Source organism: Pseudorasbora parva, chromosome 1, assembly GCF_024679245.1.
Source record: "Pseudorasbora parva isolate DD20220531a chromosome 1, ASM2467924v1, whole genome shotgun sequence".
NCBI lineage: Eukaryota > Metazoa > Chordata > Actinopteri > Cypriniformes > Gobionidae > Pseudorasbora > Pseudorasbora parva.
The window spans coordinates 7580485-7599838 of NC_090172.1; the positions used below are offsets into that span (position 1 = coordinate 7580485).

Consider the following 19354-nt stretch of genomic DNA (forward strand, 5'->3'; position numbering starts at 1 on the left):
TTAATGTATGATAATTACTAATGTGCCATAATGAATGTCAATACTATGTCAGTCTTATGGCAATATACTTTAATGTGTCAGTTGGCTATATTGTGTTGTCTGATTTTTTTTATTTTTTTTTTGATGCAATGATAACAAATTAATGATAACATATTACTTCTGACATAATTGTGACAATTTAGGCTACAAAAGAAAATCATATAGAAGTATTTTGCTTTTGTTGGGGCATTTTTACTCTTGCAGCATTTTTTTCTGTAAATGTGCTGCTATGTATCAATACAAATAGGTTAAATAAAATAATTACAGAGTTGTGCTCCTGTTGTCAATCGTGCATTAAAACTCAACAAACAGATGCGAAGACTAGACAAAAATTACTAAAATTTTTCTTTTTTCCACCTGTGTTTGAAAGGGGCTGTGATCGGCCCAAAAGGGAAACTTTTATGTTCAGGTTGGAATGAGATTTTTTTATTTTGTATTTTGGGGGAAATGAAGTGCACTGGGCCTCTCACACGCCCCTTACCTGCTGATTGGCTACAAGTTTGTTATTCCACTCGGCCCGAGTCCTTTTTCTAAAATAGTTTTGAAATAACACTTACCCCACCTTTAAAGTTAGAATTAAAGTTAGAATTAAATAACTATTAATAATACTAATAACTAGTAATAATAAGTAAAGTAGTAATACTTTATTATTATTCGTTCGAGTTATTTCCTGTTTTTACAATGAATGAATAGAACTGCAGTAAGGTTTTCTGAGCAATAGGGGTCCCTGCTCTCTGCCAACTTCATTCAAATGGATACATTGTGCATTCAGTCACCTAAAACTGACTAGACAAGAGAGATCAGTTGGCCTATGTTTAAAACATAACTGTGGTTTTATATCAGTTACACATTTACATATTTCATATTACAAACATAACTACATATTACATACATATTACATATTTAGTATTTAGACAATGTGGAAGCTGCCTTGTGCATATATATATATATATATATATATATATATATATATATATATATATATATATATATATATATATATATATATATATATATATATATATATTATACTGTATATATACTGTAGATATATGAGTGGAGCACAAGTAACTTAATTCCTTTAACCCCCTTTTCTTGTTTTTTATTTTTTACTTTTAACGGGGAAAAAACAGATTTCTTTATAGTATTGTTTGTCAACGCTGTTACTGTCAAATAGTTTTAAACAATGTTAAACAATTAAAAAAAACAAAAAACTAAATGTTAAGAGGACATTGGCACTTCACTGTGTGACACACCTTTCAGTGCTTCAAATCTTATCTCTCTGTGTGTGTGTGCGTGTGCGTGTGTGTGTGTGTGTGTTAGATTAATCGATTTGGTAGCATTAGTAATGATAAATTAACTCTACTTAAAGGGAGATCTATGTGTAGGCATATTTTATTCACAGGGTTAAATAATATATTAGGTTAAATAATGATACATTACACACATTTAAAACGCAATAATAAGAGGGTTATTTGTTCCTCGAAAATGTGTGAAGTACTAGAATTACGAGAACTGATGCAACATGACAGAAAATTTCATATATATATATATAAATATATATTTATATATATATATTTCATATATATATATATATAAATAATGAAGTGTGTGTGTGTGTGTGTGTGTGTGTGTGTGTGTGTGTGTGTGTGTGTGTGTGTGTGTGTGTGTGTGTGTGTGTGTGTGTGTGTGTGTGTGTGTGTGTGTGTGTGTGTGTGTGTGTGTGTGTGTGTGTGTGTGTGTGTGTGTGTGTGTGTGTGTGTGTGTGTGTGTGTGTGTAATACTGTTTATTATTAAATGAAAATTATAGATCTGGCATGTTTTTTTCAACTATTTAATTTATTTATTTGTAGTAGGCTATTTGTTCTTTTTTGTTTATATTTATTTATATTTTACAGTTTCATAACCATTTAATCATTATGATAATGTGTAACAATGTGTTATTCGTTTTATATTATGAATGAACATTTCTCTGGGTGTTGTTGATGTAAATATGCCAAATAAAAATAAAATAAAAATAAATAATTACAATTTTTATATATAAAAATAAATAATTACAAGAAAAAGGAACTGATGCAACACCAAGTAACGGTACTTTTACACTGAAATATGGTGAAACATTAGCCAGTTTACAGCTCTTGTGTTGTATATCTAGCTTCACTGCTCTAGCGCTGGCGTGTGTGTGTGTGTTTGGCGGAAGAGCGCGGAGAAGATGGCAGACGGAGCTGTCGTGGATGGGGATAAACTCAGCAAAAAGTACGTGTATTTAAAGCGTTTCAGAGATTATACTGATTCTGTACGAGATACTACATATACGTTTGCTTGTGTGCATTGTATGGCTTAGCGTGACTTTCACTGCTGTGAGAATCGGGATAAAGCGAACGTCGGGCAACGTGGTTAGATCCGCGTGAACAGGATGGACAGCGTGTTTTGATTCCGAATCATCACCTATAATATTTGTGGCGATAATCCTCTCTCGCCAACATCCGTGTTATCTCGTTTATGCTCGTAAATCTTCAAACGGGCACCGCCAACTTCATCTACAATTCTGTGGCGTGTCTACAGAAAGCTAATGGCGTATTCGTTTATGAGAGGTCAGAATTTTCGGTTACTCGGTCGGCGTTTTAAAGAACTGTTTCGTCGGTTATTTAACGTCGTGACCTATTTTTTTTACAGTCTATGGTCGTGACGTCGCAAACATTATTGTTAACGTAACGTAACGTTACTCTCAATGCTTTCACTATCGGTTTGCGTGTCATTACGAATCGGACAAAAGCTGAACTCGGATTGAATAGCATGCTAGCAAATTACTTTACTATATATATATATATATATATATATATATATATATATATATATATATATATATATATAATTTATTTTTATGGCGGTTGGCAAACATTTCGAATTGGAAAAGAGATTCTTACGAACCGATTCAAACAATCCATTAAAATGATCCGACTTAAAAGAACGACTCGTTCTTGGTCAGCTGTCATTTTAGAGTAGGCTGTAAGGACTAGAAAGTGTTTTATACTATTTTTGTGCGGTCTATGGTTTCATAACAGCGTTATGATCGTATTATTATTATTATAATATAATTTGTCCACACAGTAACACGTTACCGTGATGTAAGTTATAAACGATGGTTGAAAAAATTAATTTTTAGTTGGAAAAAGTCATTTATTCTGCCTCATGTTGATTCAAACCGGTCTGAGTTTTTTTTCTTATGTTGAACATAAAAGAAGATATTTGAAGAATGTTGGTAACCAGACAGTTGACCTTTCCCTCTCTTCCTTTTCCCCTTTGGGTGCTGTCAACAGATTAGTGATTAGTTACCAATATTATTCACATTCAAACTCAAAATCATACTGAGACAAATGTAATGCTCATTTTACATTAATGTAAACTAATTGCACCTTACGGTTAATTGTTACTGTCCCCATTATATAAAAAAAGCTATACTATGCATCTAAGATACTGAAAACTAATTCCATATCATGGTATTACTATATTATATCATTCCTGTACCATGGTACGTTTTTGTAAGGGTGTAATAAATCTGACACTTTTTTTTTTTTGATTCATCAAATAGGGCGTTCGCATCATGTTGACTCTGGTCAGAATATGCAGGCTGCAAGCGTTCAGGGCGCAGACGTGTGCTCTTCCCAGTTCACAAAGCCTGCCTTTGCTTATTCAAGGAAGTCGCTGGAAAAGTGGCAAAAGGTTGGTGGTCTTTCCATTTAATGTGAAAAGCGACCAACCTTTTGTCACAAAAAAATGTGCTTGCTTGAGACTTCTATAGCATGGATGTGCATGCTGTGCTAGTAGTGTTTCTCCACGTGACGACTGAGCTTCTAACCCTACATGTCTTTAGTGAGCTGAAAAGGCGCATGAAAGCTGAGAAGAAGGCAGCTGAGAAGGAAGCCAAGGTCAAAGAACAGCAGGAACAGAAGGAGACCAATGACAAGCCACAGCAAAATGCATATGGGGCCGATGAGGAAACCCTGGACCCAAATGTATGTTGGAGTATTGATTGTGGAAGTCATATTTTTGGCACACACATTCAGAATCAATTGTGACTGATTATTTGTCTTGATTCTCTTGTTATTAATACAGCAATACTTTAAGATACGTTCACAAGCCATTCAAGCCTTGAAGGGAACCGCTGAAGACCCGTACCCTCACAAGTTTCATGTGGACTTGTCGCTTACGGAGTTCATTGAGCGATATAACCACCTTCAGCCAGGGGACCACTTGACTGATGTTGTCCTCAATTTATCAGGTAAATGTTTTTTACTGGTGTATTAAAGGTGCACAATGCAACTTTCCGTCCACTAGAGGTCGCCTATTCAAAACAAATGCTTAAGTTTGAGCGCAGCATCTTGGTACATGAGGTCTTCACCTCACAGACGGTGGAAAATAGGACTCGGGCAGAAATCATGTTCATGCATGCGGTTATTAACTGTAGTATGAAGCAGAGCAGGATCGAGTGTTGTGGAGCTGAGCACGGCCGCTGGAGAGATTGTTACACAAATACCCGTCAAAAAAGTGCATCCATCCATCATGAAAGTAGTTCATACGGCTACTGGGGTTAATAAGGCCTTATGAAGCGAAGCCATGCTTCTTCTTTTTTCTAAGAAAAAATATCCATATTTTTTACTTTATAAACTATAATCACTTCCAGTTGAGTTCCGGCGGAAGAGTGACCTCTGACCTGACGCATGATGTGTCAGGCATGGCATATTGACGAACGTGGGAGCACAGAGAATAGAGCAAAACAAAGATGAATTAGAGAATTCAAATTTTTATAGAGAATTGACATGTGCATCTACTCTCACCAAAACTTATGCTACACCTACATCAGGTCAGAGGTCACTCTTCGGCTAGTCTCCGCCTCAGACATCACGCACACTAACCATTGGCTGAATGTCTGGTGCATATGGCACACTTTTATGTCATTTGATGGTTTGGTTGAATTCTACAGGATGTGTGCGAGACATGTGCGTTGCGTTCTTTAACAGTCCAACTGGAAACAAATGCTATGACGCCAAACTCCCATGTGGAATAGTGCGGATCGGGCCGCATTTTTCTGTCCGTGCCCGGCCCGCGTCCGACAGAGCAGTAACCGAACCCGACAGGCATTAAAGGACAACTCGAGTGAGAAATGAACCTAGGGGTAATTAACAGATGGTTACCGAGTAGATCGTTCTCTGGGATGCGTTTTCATTAAGATTGAATGTAAAGAGTTTTATCTCTAAAAACAGATTAGCTTATAACGCTTGTCTATGGGGGCACAGAGTAATAAAATTAAATCCCTAGTTAATACCACTAACAAGGCTCAAAATAGCCTCACACTAACACGGTAGCATAATGAGGGTCCCTACATGCAAACCGAAGCACTGAGAACTTTGTAAGTGTACAAACAGTTTAATAAGAATATATTTTATCAACACAGTGCATTACTGTAGCATCAGCACGCACATGGGGTATCAAACGTTACACAGAGCCCAATCAAATAGCCAACTGAAATTAAATGTACAAAGGTCTGCTAAAAATGGCCCAAGCTAACAGAACAAAACATTAACGTAACGCAATTGAAACGCTTAATGGAATTTTTTTCTCAAGCTGTATGGTTCCTAAACTGCAACATGGGATCTATTTACATAATCTATCCATCAAATTTTAGGGTAATCAAGGTTTTATGCAGAAAAAGCTGTGGATGGCGTCAAGGCTGTCCTCCTGCCAGCAGCGCTGAAGTTGCGCTCGTTAGTGCTGCTGGAATGACAAGGCGGGCAATATGTATGCACGGAAATTTCCGCACATAGTAAGATGGATGTTAGGGTAATATATTACATTTATTTGAATCACAAAAACAAACCATTGCATCAAGTTAAACAGGCCCATTGGCTACTTACATAATAAGCCGTTCTAAATTTAAAAGGTTCAGTGCCTTATCGAGTTGACGTGACTGAGCCCGACCCGAACCTGAACATCATTTCTAAATATCTGTCCGAACCCTGCCCGGCCCGGGTCGGGTATCCATCCTCTAATGTGGAAGAACACCACCATTGTGTTTTCAAATGTGACAATGAGCGCTTACCAGGATCAACGAAAGGCTGGATTTTCAAAAGCTTGTGAAGTTCGCGGCTCCATTGTCACAGTAAACTTGCATAACATTTTTGAAAGATTAATTGATAGATGCATGCTGTTATTGCAGGAACATCAACTTTATATTTTCACGCCCCTAAACATGACGTGGAACAAAACGGAACTGTTTGGTTGTTACAGTCAAATGTCCTCTTGGGTGGTCCTTGACCAAAGAAGGCTACGCGAAACTACTCTTCGACCAGAACTCGACTAGCGAACGTTTGTTACAAGAAGCTAGTAATTATAGTTTCTAAAATTATAAATATGGATATTTGGATATTTTTCTCATGAAAACGCATTGCTTTACTTAAGGGGGGGGGGGGGGGGGGGGTGAAACACTCAGTTTCAGTCAGTGTCATGTCAATCTTGAGTACCTATAGAGTAGCATTGCATCCTGCATATCTCCGAAAAGTCTTTATTTTTTTTATAATTATATAAGAAAGATGCGCTGTTCCGAGTCTTTCCGAAAAAAGCAGAGCGGGTGGGGGCGTGTCGTGTGAGCGGAGCTAAATAATGACGTGTGCGCGCTGCTGCTATTGTGTTGAGTGCGTCGTAAAGCTGTGTCATCCCTAACAGCGGGAAAAAACTTTATTCAAAATAAAAATATGGCTTTTAATCAGATACAGCCATACATCTATGATCCGGAATCAGACCCAGAGGCTGCAGTTGAACAGGAGCAGCAGCAAAAACGACTAGAGCAGGACGTCTCTATGTGGTACAAGTTATACACTAACTATATATTATGTGTTATATACATATTTATACTTGAATTATATTGTCGTATTTTTGTCTTTGAAGGTGTACATGTGGGAAGTGCAGTTGTGCACGTGTGTGTGTGTGTGTTTACGCGTGGTTTGTGTAGACAATTGTAACGTTAGTAAGCGGACTGGTTTTGCACGGCAGGTTAAGTTAGTGTTTACATAGAAAGACATGGAATAGTAGCGCATTTGAATGAAGAAGCACGCTTATTTAGTTCAACATATTTCCCCCCTCTTTGTGTATTGTTGTTTGGAGTGCTTTTACAATACACAAACATAAAGTTACACATATAGTGGCCAGCTAAACAAATGTACACGCAGTACACATCGCATGCTCCATTGATCAATTAACTATACGTGATCATGTTTGGGCTACTTGATGAGCATAGGCAAAAACACAGACATTTGAAGCAGTCTCACTCACCGCCTGCGGTTCTAACGTTGGGACCTTTATCGTTGGGACTGCTCCATCATTCAGCATTAGGCGATCGGAAAATCCGGCGTTGAGCTGGGCCTTGTTTATGAAACAGTCGTTACCGAAATGCAGCGAACAGATATAAACATTCGCGCAACTCAGTTGCTGATCTGGAAAAGCAAATTCCATCCACTGTTGCCTTACTGCGGGTTTTTTGGAGAATCTGTGCAGGACTGTCTTGGTCTGGCAACCAAAAACGCACTTTTTTGGTGACATTGGTAATTGTGCACATCACCTGTGCAGCGCATCCTACAAGCCAGCGCTTTGATGGGCGTAGCCTGTTACTTTCGCTCTCTCCCTCTCTCTCTCACGCTCTTCTGGTAGAATTGTCCGTACGGCCCATACAAGGAAATTCCGCCCCCATTAACGTCAAAGGGGACGCATGATCGCAAAAAACTTGCCGAAACTTATGACTAACCGGAAGTAGTATTTTTGACAAAGAAATACTCCCATCAAACGTCCACCTTAACTTTTGAAACTTTGTCTATGTTTAGTATGGGATTCCATGTCTTTAACAGTGTAAAAAGATCAGTATGCATGAAACAGCATTTCACCCCCCCTTTAAGAAGGCATTTGTTAAGCCCTGCATTTATTATTTCATCCATCTAGAAATTAGCTACCTTTAACAAGAGACATTATTCCTGCTAAAATCTGAAATATTTAAAAAAACAAAAACATTTTGATCCTTTCCTTATTTTGTGCTTTGGTGTTTGTGCAGGTCGTGTCCACGCTAAGAGGGCTTCAGGTGCCAAGCTGCTGTTTTATGACCTGCGAGGAGAGGGAGTCAAGCTGCAGGTCATGGCCAACTCCAGGTCAGATTTACACAACGGCATCACATTTCACAGGCATTTCACATTTTGACATGGTAACTTAACCCGTGTTCGTTCTTTTGTTCTTAGGAGCTACAAATCAGAAGAAGATTTTGTGCACATCAACAACAAATTAAGGCGTGGGGACATCATTGGTGTCCGGGGGAACCCTGGCAAGACAAAGAAGGGCGAGCTGAGCATCATCCCAGTGGAGATGACACTGTTGTCTCCTTGCCTTCATATGCTTCCCCACCTTCACTTTGGCCTGAAAGACAAGGTAAATACTAGTTTCTTTAAAGGGTAACTAAACCCCTGTTCACAGCCTAACTCCGCCCACTGGCAATATTTGAAAAATCCTTAAAAAGTGGGCAGATCCAACCGGAGACAGAGGGGATGAGACGAGGGTGGGGCTGAGCGGGGGGGCGTGCACCTGAGACCGGCAGTGACGGATTGATTGACAGCTGTCAGACTCGCAAAGATGGATTGTGACTAGAGTGAGGACAGTAGCTTTGCAACAGAGCGGTCATCTAAAGTAGAGGACATTTCTCCACCACCTTCACCTGAAGTGGAGGAGGGTGAAATGTCTGTAGACACAGAGCCTTATCAATCGAGCCGCTGGCTCAAACTGCGTTAACTCCCGATGCCGACGATGCTTTCATTGATTCATTCATGTTAGCGAAGCAGCAGCGCAAGAGAGAATGAGACCACTAACAAATCTATGAACATTGAACAGCCATATCCTTATACTGAATGCCACTAAAAAAGCGCAGGACCAATAAGTTCAAACCTAATTACCTATTAAAGCATTTCTTCAAATAAAAGTTAGACTATAACGTTATACGCCAGCACGTTACGATGTTGTTGTTCATTACCACGGCAACCATTTGCGTGTCAGGGTTTGTCTGAAAGCATCTGAAGTATAAAAGTTATCTGTAGACATGACTGGTGGCAAAATATCACAAGAAAAGCTTTACATGTACTTACAACTGAATTGACCCTTCGCTAAGCCACGCCCAAATACCACCACAGGCCAATCGTGGCTTAGCAACCGTAACTAGGCACGGAAGGTCTGTCAAGCTTTCGAGCGAGGGAAACATGCCGATGCAAATCTGTGCGTATGGATTGTGCAAATCTGATGCCTATCCTAAAAGTTTGGACAGATGGTGTATTTTTTTTCTTCTTCCCCAAAACGTAAAACTGAAGGTAAGAAATACCAGCCTTGAATCAACGTGTGTGTGTGTGTGAGACCTCATTCACAACGTTAAATGTTGTCAGGATTAACAAAATCACCTACGTTTGCTTCAACAAACTGAAAATACATGAGGTTTTTGACTGATGCAAGTTATTACATATGATGCAGTATATAGACTATAAAAAGAACTGTCTTAGCTTTATTTATTAGTTTTGTATTGTAGTTTTGTTTAGACAAAATGTGTGCAAATTAATCATCATAAGGATTGTTGCAGTGGCTGTGTTTATAATATTAATAAAACCCATCATGTTTGAGAGACTGGCTTTCTGTTATAAGGTTTCAGTAAATGTGTGTTTTTTGATGAATGGCTCAGGTCAGAATCTCAGGCTAGTGCCAGGTCCAAGGAGTAGATTATAGACACACGACATGTGAGCAATAGCCCGGCGCGCTAAATATAACGTTAAGCCGGAGAATCATTGCAAAGTTTTCAGGCTAATGTCTTGTGTTTATTCCACAAGATTTATTGATAAGTTGTTTGATTTATAATTATTCGATTATTTTCTCATTTTACTTACCCTGTTGTGCATGAACATACATATGAGGCAGCTGCTGATTGCGCTGAGACCATAGGCTTTAGCTTCAATTTTATTGAAATTATTCTGTAATCGGTTGCATAATATGTCGCGGATATATCCCGCAAATACATACTGCAGTCCCTTTTTTCTTACTCTCTCAGATATTTCCCCTGTTCGCCAGAAATGACTAATTATCTCCTCGGAAATGTCTGACACCGGCGCATACATACTGTAATAGACGTGCCAGGCGCGAAAGCTTGACAGGCGTAGCAACAGTAACTACGGGGGGCGGGGCTTAGCGAAGGGTCCATTATTTATCTGTATTTTCTTCATTGGGAAAGCAAGTGACAAGTTTCATTCAAAATGTTTCTACTTCATGTAACATGAGCGCTCATACTGGACTGAAGCCGTTCTCATCATGTGATCAAGGGAAAACATTTCTCAGGGCGTGGTGAGCTCGTGCCAGGGGCGTGGATAGTGAGCTGCAGTAGCCACCGTTCAACCTCAAGAGGGCAGCACTAAGACGTTTTTACACCATATATTATAGAATTAAAACACTTTATACCCACATGTCAAAACATTTACTTGAATCAATAAACGGCATTACTAAAGCCCCAGTCCGCACATCCTTTCACTCTGGTTTTTAGGGTTACAATTCAGTGCCCGTACAGTAGCACAGCAGAAACTAACAGGCAGCTGACAGGGACTTGTCATACTTATTAAAAAGTGTTTATTTTGGAAATAATATCCTCTTAAAAGAATATACTTCAGTGCGTGTAACTGATTGTAATATTTTCAGACACGTCGTTGCATCTTAATTGCATTTAAATGAAAATGTATTAGTTTATCTTTTAATACTTTTTTGTAGGACTTAAGAACAACTTTATATGTAGTTTTATATTTACTTCTCTTGTCTTTGAGATGTTAAATGTGCACTGCTGAAATACTGACAAGCATTATGCAATTTCTTTTGAAACTTCATGTCATGTAATTAAATGTATTTGTAATTACACATTTGTAATGATGTTGCAATTTAGTACATTTAAAATAGATCAACTTTAATGTTGAATAACACACTACAGTTCAAAGTATAATCATGTACTTTACAAAATGATTTCAAAATCCTTTTTTTCTTTTGAGCAACTGAATTTCAAGATTTGATCAAATTCGATAGCTGAACACTGATCAGATTACTTTTCTGATCAACTGGACCCAAGTGCTCAGACCAAAAGCTGCATTTTATCTGTACAATAGAGGAAAAGGGTTGATGGGAATTTGTATTCCATTAATCAATGTATGCACACTCCTCTGCAAGAGGCCGTTTGTGTTTATTGGTGATTTTCTGCATGATGGACTTTTTTCATGTTCCTTTAGGAAACCAGGTTCCGACAGCGATATCTGGACCTGATTCTTAATGACTCTGTGCGACAGAAGTTTGTTACCCGTTCCAAGATTATCACTTATCTCCGCAGCTTTCTGGACCAGCTTGGGTTTCTTGAGGTAAGGATGTTGACCCCAAGAGGGAGATCTCTGTAAAGAACAATCAGTGCAGATTTAGGTACTCTGCTGAGAGGGCTTATTCAGTTCACCCATGATTTACCGGTTGCCATTTATGAATGTTTTTTACAGATTGAAACACCAATGATGAATGTGATACCTGGTGGTGCTGTAGCAAAACCTTTTGTCACCCACCACAACGAGCTCAATATGAAGCTCTACATGAGAATTGCTCCTGAGCTTTACCATAAGGTAAATGTGTCACTGCAGCAGCTGTTCAAATGTGAAATGTTGACGTTCTTGAGTTATATTGGATAACTAACCCTCATCAATGCTTCAGATGTTGGTAGTCGGAGGAATCGACCGCGTGTATGAGGTTGGGCGTCAGTTCCGTAATGAAGGCATCGATCTCACCCACAACCCTGAGTTCACCACATGCGAGTTCTACATGGCTTATGCGGACTATCATGACCTGATGGAAATCACAGAGAAGCTTCTCTCAGGTTTGTTAGGCTAGGTTAACGGTCTAGAGGCTGATATTTGTTTTAGGAATCACTCAGGTCACAAAATCACTGTTAATGACGTGATTGGAACGGGGGAGGAAAAAAATAGAGTGGGTGGGACTGGGAATCGTACTAACACTGATACCAACTATTTTGGTGACAAATTTTGTCCATCTTATAAAAAAAGGAAACAAACAGTGTAAATTGATTGTAAAGACCACATAATCTCATTGTAAACACTTAGTAAAACTAAAAAATGGTTTCAAAATTATTTATCACCATTATATTTCTTGTACACGTTTTAAAAAAATCTTAAATTCATCATTGACCCAAATATTAAGGTGTACAGTCCTATGAGCGTTTATAAAAGAGAGAAGTTGTGACGCGTGATGAAGAGTTACTGTCACGATCGCTGTGTTGTTTTCCTAAAAATCTTTGTTTGTATTTATATGTTTGGATGGGTTAAAGCATGATGGGTGAATTTTTCATTTTTGGGTGAACTGTCCCTTTAATTTAAATCTGTTCATTTATATAACAAGATGTGTCTGACGTTTCTTTGTTGCTTTCACAGGAATGGTGAAGCACATCACTGGAGGTTATAAGGTGACATATCATCCTGATGGTCCAGAAGGACAAGCCCATGAAATCGACTTCACTCCTCCTTTCAGACGGATCAGCATGACTCAGGACCTGGAGAAGGAATTGGGGGTGAAGTTTCCAGCTCCTGACACCTACGACAGTGATGGTAAGGGTTCCAGTCAGTAAACAAAAGAGCACAATTACTTTTCAATAACTGAAAATTACTTAACATAATCAAACAGGCGGTGGAGTTTTACTCTTAAAAATTCTTGTTTTTTTGGACAGAAACGCGCAAGTTCTTAGATGACCTTTGTGTTCAGAAAGAAGTTGAATGCTCTCCTCCTAGGACGACTGCTCGTCTTCTTGATAAGGTATGATGCTCTGGCCAAAAACTGCCACTGTAATGGAAATGAGCGGCTGTGAAGGAAAAGAGCTCAGGGCTGGAATCACAAAATGTTCTTAGGAGTAAAATTCTTAACTGCTATTTCCTAACTTGCATTAACTCGTGTTACCAAATGTTACGGTCCCCGTTGTAATGTTTAGGATGAGAGGGACATGTAACATAAAGGATGGACAATGGCTAAAATAGTTTATAACAATTTATTTAACAAGGTTTTACACACACGAAAAAGAGAGATGGGGAGCCAAATATCCGAGTATAAGGATTATACTACAGAAATGAGTCTCCCCACTCTAAACCAAAAGTATGACTACAAAAGAAAAGGCAACGTGACAGAAATGGCTTGTGGCATCGGTGGCTGGCAGCGAGAGAGAGCAATATCTGTATTTCCGGCTTTATATCCTAGCGTAACCAATCCGGAGCTAGGGAAAAAAAAGAGATCACGTTAAATTATACAAATAATGCACTCGGGCTGGGTGCACACGTGGTGTACATAACACCAAATTATTGTAACGCGTTACCTTTTGGCCTTGTGAAATTTGATAATGCTCACAACAACAATTAGCGTATTTACAAATTATTTGTACTTTTAATATTCTGTGTTCATCAGCACCTTTTTTTCCCATATTTTAGTTGGTGGGAGACTTCCTGGAGGTGAAGTGCATCAACCCAACATTCATCTGTGATCATCCACAGATCATGAGTCCTCTAGCAAAATGGTACGTGCCTGATTTTGATTTCAGTTTTTTCACTGTGTGGTTAAATCACACATGATCTAACCCAGGGGTGTCCGATCCTACTCACGGAAGGCCAACGTCCTACAGATTTTTCGCTCCAACACACTTGGCTTAAAGGTCCCATGGCATGGGTTGTTTTATTGTTTTATAATGTTTCCTGGGGTGTACTTATATTGTTATTATGGTTTTTACATCAAAAAATGCCATAATTTAGAAATAAAAGGCCTTTTTTCTATACTGATATTATAGTCCAGGCAAAGTAACGTTTTACGACACACTAACTGTAAACTAATTTTTTTCAGCTTAGCTCATTTCTCTGAGGTGTCCAGAACAACATACTAAAGGTCCTAAGAAATCCTAGTTGAGGAAATATGTTAAATTCTTATCAATCCGAGATGTGTGCCAGTAAGGCCAGACAACAGTAGACCCCAATGGGGCTATTTTTTTCCTTTACTCCTATCAAAATGAAACTTTACACAATGAAAGTACACATGAAAAGTAAATTTTTTTGTTTTACAAGTTTCTTTGAAAATGAATTTGAATATGCAAATTAGCAATATACTAATCGAATATGCCCAAAATACTCTAATTGGCTTATTTTTTCCTTTACTCCTATCACAATCAAACCTCACACAGTGAAAGTATACATGCATGTAAAGTAACATTTTTGTTTTCCAAGTTTCTTGGGAAAATCTATTTTAGAAATGCAAATGAGCTCAACACTATGCCTAATTGACTTATGGCCAAGAAGCCCTAAAGGTACTAGTAGAAAAAACAGGGCCCAAATATCTAACACATTCATGTCCATTTAGTAAGTTAACCTATGCATAAACACGATACATTTGAAGTCACTTGCCATAAAAGACTTAAATTGACCTTAGGAATTGATTGCCCAATCTTGCCTCCAGTTTCTTTCTAAATTCTTTTTTTTATTTGCAAACAAGCCTTACCTAATGACAATCCCCCACAGATAACATCAGAAGAAGTCAGAATAGCCATCTTAGTCATTAGTAATGTGGTGAGAGAACATTTTGGGCTGGTAGATTTACAAAAGATTGGGATTGTTGGTAGAATTATCAGATTACAGGCAGAAGTCATTCTTACCAACTAAATGATTCACTCTCACAAAGAAGAGATGAAAAACCATATAGACACACTTTCCAGACATTCCAGCTCTTTAAAAGAATTTTGCCAGACACCAAAACGGCTTCTCTTTTTGTAGTTATAGCAAGTATTTCAGACCAGGCAGGCCACACATCCGACTTCAAATTCTAATGAAATAAGTTAAATAAGAAGAGAGAGAAAATTGATAGCTACCCAGAAAGAACAGGAGACTTCCAGCAAATGGTTGTGCAGGTTTGCCATTTAAGGAATGATGAATGGTCTGATACAGTTTTGGGGAGAATATCATCTGTCCATGACCTTCATGCAGCCAATGTACCACAACATATGCAACACTAATTTTCGAAATATGAAGAATATTCAGAGTCAATCTTCTGTGAACCCTGGCAACAAACCCAAAAGATTCAAAGTCAGAAGACCTGAAGATTATGAGAGAACAACAGCATTCCTCAAAGTGGCAAACTTTTTAGAAGAATACGATGATGAACAAATTACTATTCAAGACCTTATTGTAAAGACAACAGAGTACTTGCAAGACACAGGTTGTGAACCATATTCTCCAAAGTGGATGAAAATTAAAATAAAGGAACACTTTGGAGATAGAGTAATAATGACTGGCCTGGAAAATCAATGTGTGGTCACTTTGCGAGACACAGCCCACTCAATTCTTCGTGAATTTCACAAGCAACAAAAATCTTAAGAATCCAGAAGATGAGAAGCTTTTTAAATTTATCATGTTTATGCATAGGTTAATTTACTAAATGGACATGAATGTGTTAGATATTTGGGCCCTGTTTTTTCTACTAGTACCTTTAGGGCTTCTTGGCCATAAGTCAATTAGGCATAGTGTTGAGCTCATTTGCATACTTAAAATAGATTTTCCCAAGAAACTTGGAAAACAAAAATGTTACTTTACATGCATGTATACTTTCACTGTGTGAGGTTTGATTGTGATAGGAGTAAAATAAAAAATAAGCCCTTTAGAGAGTATTTTGGGCATATTCGTTTAGTATATTGCTCACTTGCATATTCAAGTTCATTTTCAAAGAAACTTCTAATACAAAATGTTTTACTTTTCATGTCGACTTTCATTGTGTAAAGTTTCATTGTGGTAGGGGGAGTAAAGGAAAAAATAAGCCTATTTGGGTGTATTATTGTTGTCTGGCCTTACTGGCACACATCTCAGATTGATGAGAATTTAACATATTTCCTCAACTAGGATTTCTTAGGACTTTTAGTATGTTGTTCTGGACACCTCAGAAATGATCTAAGCTGAAAAAAAATATTTTACAATTAGTTCTATTTTTGGCTCCAAAATGAGTTACATTGCCTGGACTATTTGCCCTCTGTTTAGAATGCTCTGTTTCAAGAGGCGTGTCTGCTGTGAGTCTTCAGTGAAAACACTCACTGTTGTGATTGGCTGACATCTTTGCATTTGAAATGAGATTGTGCGGAGGGGGCGTGGTTTAGTCATGCACGAGCTGGAGCAGCTGCAGCACTCACTGCCGAGAGAGAGAGAGAGAGAGAGAGAGAGAGAGAGAGAGAGAGACTGACTGAGTCTGACCCTGCGTCCCAATTCACATACTATCCATCCTAAATAGTATTCGAAAATAGAATTAGTATGTCCCAAATCGTAGTATGTTGAAAAGAGTATTCCAAAGATTCCCGGATGGTTTACTATTTCCGGTCCGAATTCACAGTATGGATTGATGTGCACTCTAACGGCTGATATTTCCCACAACCCATTGCGAGTTGGACGAGGATTCGATTAGAACTACAAACGCGGATAAAAACCGTTAAAAAACTACAAACATGACGGATGTGCGAGTTCAACGGTTAAGTAGAGAAGTTTAGATAAAGGGGTTTGAGTGACCAACTATCAATATTTAACCTGACAAAAATATATTTATTCAGTGTTGTCACATTATATTTCACCCGCAGCAGCATTGAGAACTTTTGTAATCACACGTTTGGCCATTAACTTTTAAATGCATCATTATATTTAAACTGTAAATACATGAGGAGAGTCTCTGCATTAAAGACACACAAATGGCAGATCAACGAGCGGCTACATTTCTCTCCGATACGGTAGGAGATTAAACTGAATGTGAAGGATTTGAACTGTGACGAATCTGACGATGATTGACAGGGCAGATAAACGGTGACGGGATGCACGTAACTAAGCGACAGAGTCCGTTAAAGATGGCGAAGTAGTATGTCCCGAAGCGTGCATACTTTTCTGCTACACACTCAAAAGTATATACTTTTTCTTCACAAAAAAAGTACATACTTTTAGGACGTAGTATAAGTAGGCGAATTGGGACGCAGCATGAGTCTGAGGACCTTGATTAGCTGATATTCAGGTGTGTTTAATAAGGGTTGGAGCTGAACTCTGCAGGACAGGTTTGGACACTCCTGATCTTACACATTCAGCTGATGTATTTTCTGTCTCTCCTCCTCAGGCACAGATCACAGAAAGGTCTAACCGAGCGATTCGAACTCTTTGTGATGAAGAAGGAGATCTGCAATGCCTACACCGAGTTGAACGATCCAATCAGACAACGAGAACTTTTTGAGCAGCAGGCTAAGGTAAAACTATCAGATACCACATATTACTGCTTTTACTTTATTTTTTTATCAAATAAATGCAGCCTCTGTTCATATAAGAGACTTCTTTTAAAAACGTAAAAATCTTAAGACCAAACTTTTCAATGGGCTGGCCTTTGGACAATTTCATGATTTGATTTTGATTCACAAGCTTGCGATTCATATATACCGTATTTTCCGGGCTATAAGTCGCTCCGGAGTATAAGTCGCATCAGTCAAAAAATGCGTCATGACGCGGAAAAAAACAAATATAAGTCGCACTGGACTATAAGTCGCATTAGGGCAGAGCTGGAGCCGCACTCCCTCGTGCCCGCTTCACTGTATAACCGAGCAGAAGAAAGAAAGTTTGAAGTGAGTGAGAAACTTGTAAGGGACTGGCGAAAAGCAGAGGTTACTTTACCTGTAATGAAGAAGAAAAAGAAAGCTACTTGCGGACTGTAAGCAAGATGACCAGAGCTGAAGGAACGAGTCCACAGAGGCTTGAACTCTCTGCCGGGAGAGGCTCAGCCGTGCGAGACGAACGCTGTGTGAATCGTTCTCGGCTGCATATTTTACTACATGCTGTTTGTATTTTGCAGAATAAGATTTTCTTTATGGGGGCATTTTGTTTATGTTCAGTCTTTCTAAGTTGTTGTCTTTAAGTTAATATTAGGCTACAGGAGCAGCATAGAGCGTATTCTCACGGCTAAATGTTTATTCTTGTCAGTCAGTATGAATTAAATTTGATATATAAGTCGCACCTGACTATAAGTCGCAGGACCAGCCAATCTATGAAAAAAAGTGTGACTTATAGTCCGGAAAATACGGTACATTATCAATCTTGAATCGGGATATTACCCGTTACAACGGCAATAATATCAATTTTATGTTCACTGTTTGTGAGCTTAGGTAACACAATCGATCAGTTTGAGGCAGTAACTTATAAACACATAGCCAAAGACACTTGTATATATGAAAAGGGTAAACAAAAGTTTATTGGACTATTCTAAACACACAGAAACTAACAAAAACACACATTCATACAGTTACTGGGTAAGGGAGATTTGTTAATGGAAAGGAGTGAAGTCCCAATGAGTTCTTAGCCACCACCTGAGAATCAATATACTTGCAGGTCAACCTTAGTTTGTTCGCTTAGATATGATTTTTTACCAGTTCAGCCAGAATGAAGAGTCATGTACTTGCGTTTGAATGCTCCTACGAGCATGGGTTCCTCTTAGCACGGCGTTGCTTGGCTGGTTGTCAGTTGTTGTGGTCAGAGGGACAAATAGTTGGTTTTGCGGGTTGAAAAGCCGGATCCTGGATGGCGTTAGCTGGCTGCTACGCAACGGGCATCTCTGTGGTGCTACTGCGCGGACTCCAGGAAGTTTTCTACGGCAAGGTTCAGACGGAGTTTTGGAGTGTGGTGGTGATTAAGATCTCTGGGTAACTCAGAGGACACTACATGAAAGGCCTGCATGATCAAAGCAGAAGTCACCGTAAAACCATGGCAGTTAGTAAAGCGCGAAGCAAAACAAAAAGGAAGTGTCCCGATAACGATTTGAATTTATGCCTATAATGATTTGAATTTATGGTAATAAATGAGTTCCTTCTTCGTGAGGTTCTACTCGCTGTTATGCTTGTAGAACAAAGAGGAAACACGTCATGTGACTCATCTTGTCCTTGTGCTGGTTTTGAGATAACAGATAAAGGGGGAGAGATGTTGTCTTTGGGCCAGCTGGGGCATCCTTGATTGGTTTTATGATCGGTTTAGGTTTCGGAGAGGGGGTCTCTGGAATAGAGGTTAGATCGGGCTCAAAAAATCAAGCCCGACCCTACCCGAGCCCGTGCACGTTGTGTCCGAGCCCGGCCCGGCCCGACACATTAACTTTAATTATGAGCCAGAGTCCGATTTAAACCCGACCATTGTTCAATACA

General features: G+C 38.8%; 1 protein-coding gene across 4 annotated transcripts in view; it reads left to right on the top strand.

Annotated features, from left to right (window-relative positions):
* Window positions 1-19354, top strand: part of LOC137039390 (lysine--tRNA ligase-like) — a 107411-nt gene that overhangs the window by 85223 nt on the left and 2834 nt on the right. For 2 of the 4 annotated variants that reach the window (XM_067414733.1, XM_067414796.1), the window contains exons 14-25: window positions 2195-2295; window positions 3914-4055; window positions 4156-4321; window positions 8138-8231; window positions 8319-8505; window positions 11370-11495; window positions 11625-11744; window positions 11833-11995; window positions 12567-12740; window positions 12860-12945; window positions 13608-13693; window positions 17296-17422. In XM_067414733.1, the coding sequence (XP_067270834.1) occupies window positions 2195-2295; window positions 3914-4055; window positions 4156-4321; window positions 8138-8231; window positions 8319-8505; window positions 11370-11495; window positions 11625-11744; window positions 11833-11995; window positions 12567-12740; window positions 12860-12945; window positions 13608-13693; window positions 17296-17422 (1572 nt within the window). Of the gene's footprint in view, window positions 1-2194; window positions 2296-3631; window positions 3763-3913; window positions 4056-4155; window positions 4322-8137; window positions 8232-8318; window positions 8506-11369; window positions 11496-11624; window positions 11745-11832; window positions 11996-12566; window positions 12741-12859; window positions 12946-13607; window positions 13694-17295; window positions 17423-19354 lie in introns of those variants that run through there. The other 2 variants (XM_067414857.1, XM_067414914.1) reach the window with 2 other exon arrangements.